The sequence below is a fragment of the Temnothorax curvispinosus genome, unplaced genomic scaffold, assembly GCF_003070985.1.
Source record: "Temnothorax curvispinosus isolate PA1 unplaced genomic scaffold, ASM307098v1 QBEX01001066.1, whole genome shotgun sequence".
NCBI classification, from domain to species: Eukaryota; Metazoa; Arthropoda; class Insecta; order Hymenoptera; family Formicidae; genus Temnothorax; species Temnothorax curvispinosus.
The window spans coordinates 1-2,844 of NW_020210846.1; the positions used below are offsets into that span (position 1 = coordinate 1).

Consider the following 2,844-nt stretch of genomic DNA (forward strand, 5'->3'; position numbering starts at 1 on the left):
GTTTGGTCGGTTTACTATTTCCTCTCAACATCTACACTAATGTCTACTTTTTACAAGTTCTATCCCATCGAATACCTCATTTGGTGGTGGGCAGAAATCTTTATGACATTACTGTCCATCGTGTTTAGTATATATTATGATAAGGTAAGGTAATGTTTTAATATAAGTAGTTATTATTAATAAACATTTTCATACTGATTTGCACAACTATAATATATAAAATGTCTGTAAAATTTATAACTTGTAGTTAATTAAGTTACAAGCCTGCTTAATAATAAAAATTATACTAAAAAAGAATTTCCTACTGATATAACACTTACTGATAAATTTCCTTTTTTTAGATACTTAATGACATAATTTAAATTCAATGTATGATTATCTCAATTGAATGTCTAAGAATAATAAATTAAAAAACATCCATATGTCCTTGAAATATCAAACAGCTATTAGATACAGAACATAAATAAAGTCTTGAATTTTTGGATAAATAATAAGTATCTGACTACTTCACATTCTTTGTTACAGAAATTCTGGAACTGTCTTAAAAAGCTCGATATTGTCGACAACACATTGCTTAAACTGGGAACAATGACGGATTATGACAAACTACGTAAAAAAACACTATGGGTTGTCTTAGGATGGTTTGCAATAGTCACATTAACGAATTGCAGTACACTATCATATGTAAAAAAGAAATATGACTGCAATGTTGCAAAAGCCATGTGTTACACTTTTATAACAAACTACTGCTTACATATAAACTTTATTGGTGATTTAACTACCGCAAGTATTCTCGAGTTGGTACATTTTTCTAAATACAATTACTATCTATTACTTTCTTTCGAGTAGTCGTATGCATAAATTATATGATTTCCGAAGTCTATTTAAAAATATTGATATAATATGCTGTTATTTACAAATAAATATTTACCTTTCCATACTTTCTTAATATTTAGATACACAGGATTAAAGTTTGATCAAATTAATGAACATCTTCAGAACTTGATGAGAAATAATAAACGGAAAATAAAACAGGCTTGGGAAAATCCTGTGACATATCCGCGCCAACACAGATGTTCAAAAAGATTAAGCAACAAGTGCATAATATGGATCGTTACGTAAGAAAATTTACGTAAATTGTACTGCTAAATATTAATAGATATAACTAAAAATTACTCAAATTTACGTCAATTGTAACTGCAGTAATATTACTAAAAACAATTTACAAATAGTAATATACACAAAATGAAACTTTATATGTATTATACATATATATACATCCAGACATCTGCATTTGGAGCTGCGCAAAATATCCTATGAAATAGACTCAATATTTGGAACGCAAATGACTTTTAAAATGGCATACTATTTTGGCATGATAACACTTGACTTACGAGAAATTATCTACACAATTCTAATCAACAATTATATGAAATCTGGAATAATATCTGCCGCTGTGAATTTTGTTTGGCTCTCTTATAATGTTTTCAAATTTCTACTCATTAACTATTTCTGCGAAATAGTCTCCACCAAGGTATTCATTTTACATATAATTTCTACGTAACATCAATTTAAATTCTGTTTATTAAAAAAAAATAAATTAAAAATTTGACTGTTATTAATTTCCAGTGTTAAAATTAAATTAAAAGTTTCTTCAATTACAATCAAAATATACAATTTTAGGCAAGGGCAACAGCAGATTTATTAAATAGATTATCACATTTCACTTGTGACGTTGAAATTCATGAAACCGTAAGTTTTATTAAGATAAGTTTATTGGAATGATTTAATATAGACATATTAAATAATTTTGACAAATATAAATAACCAACAAAATGTACATTATAAGTATTGCATTGTGTTAATTTAGATTTCACAGTTTTCATTACAAATAGTTCATGCTCCACTTAGATTCTGCGGAATCGGATTTTTCCAGTTTGGCTTCAAATTTCTTTATACAGTACGTTATATTTATTGTCCAAGTATATACCACAAATAGCTACAAATATTTAAAAGAAAAACTTACACACTGTCTTTGTTTTTAGTTTATAACGTCTATTGCGGCCGTTTTAGTTATAATAATACAAGCACAAGCAAATAGGTAAACATTTTGATCAAATTATGACAAAATTCATAAAAAATAGTTCAATAAAAATGTAAATAAACAGTTTAAATAAAAATCAATGTATATTTCATAAAATGCATTATATGATATCTCCTGGATTTGCTGTGGTATAATTATTATTAGTATTTAGAAATAAAAATATTGAATTAAAAATATTTTATGGAATAATGAGTAGTAGTAGTATAGGTAATTAATATTTTTTATTATTGTCATGTATCTATTCTACATTTGTTCATTATTTTCTTCATTATTAACAAAATTACTTTTTCCATATAGTTCTTTATATATAATTGTTCAATTAATATAATTAAAAAAAACATTTTATAACTATAAATTTATGGTATTTGTATGTTATGTATTTGTTACAGCTGTAATATATATGACGGTTAAAATATATCTTGCTTAATAAAATATTTAAATAAGTATATACTAGATATAGCTCTATACAAAACCCAAATAAAGAAATAAAAAACAAAATTGACAAGAACAATAATATTCTTATTTCTGTTATGTACACATTATGTATACACATCTGTTTGATGTTAAAACAAGTAGTCCATCATCGGACTTATTGCGATAGATTATAAAACATAAATTGTAATAGACTGATTACTTTAATATCCATAAGTGCCTTAATTGAAATTGCAAGGATCTACTATCGTTACCATTCGTAACCTTCTGCAAACACCTGTTCAACCTGGTCAACAAAAGTTCAGTTT

At 25.8% G+C, this 2,844-nt stretch overlaps 1 protein-coding gene across 1 annotated transcript; it reads left to right on the forward strand.

Annotated features, from left to right (window-relative positions):
* The first annotated feature begins 39 nt into the window (after window positions 1–39).
* LOC112459749 lies at window positions 40–1,785 on the forward strand. The gene is made up of 5 exons (XM_025024038.1): window positions 40–144; window positions 526–797; window positions 957–1,118; window positions 1,285–1,534; window positions 1,684–1,785. The coding sequence occupies exons 1-5, from the start codon at window positions 40–42 to the stop codon at window positions 1,783–1,785; spliced, it is 891 nt and encodes a 296-aa protein (XP_024879806.1).
* The last annotated feature ends 1,059 nt before the right edge of the window (window positions 1,786–2,844 follow it).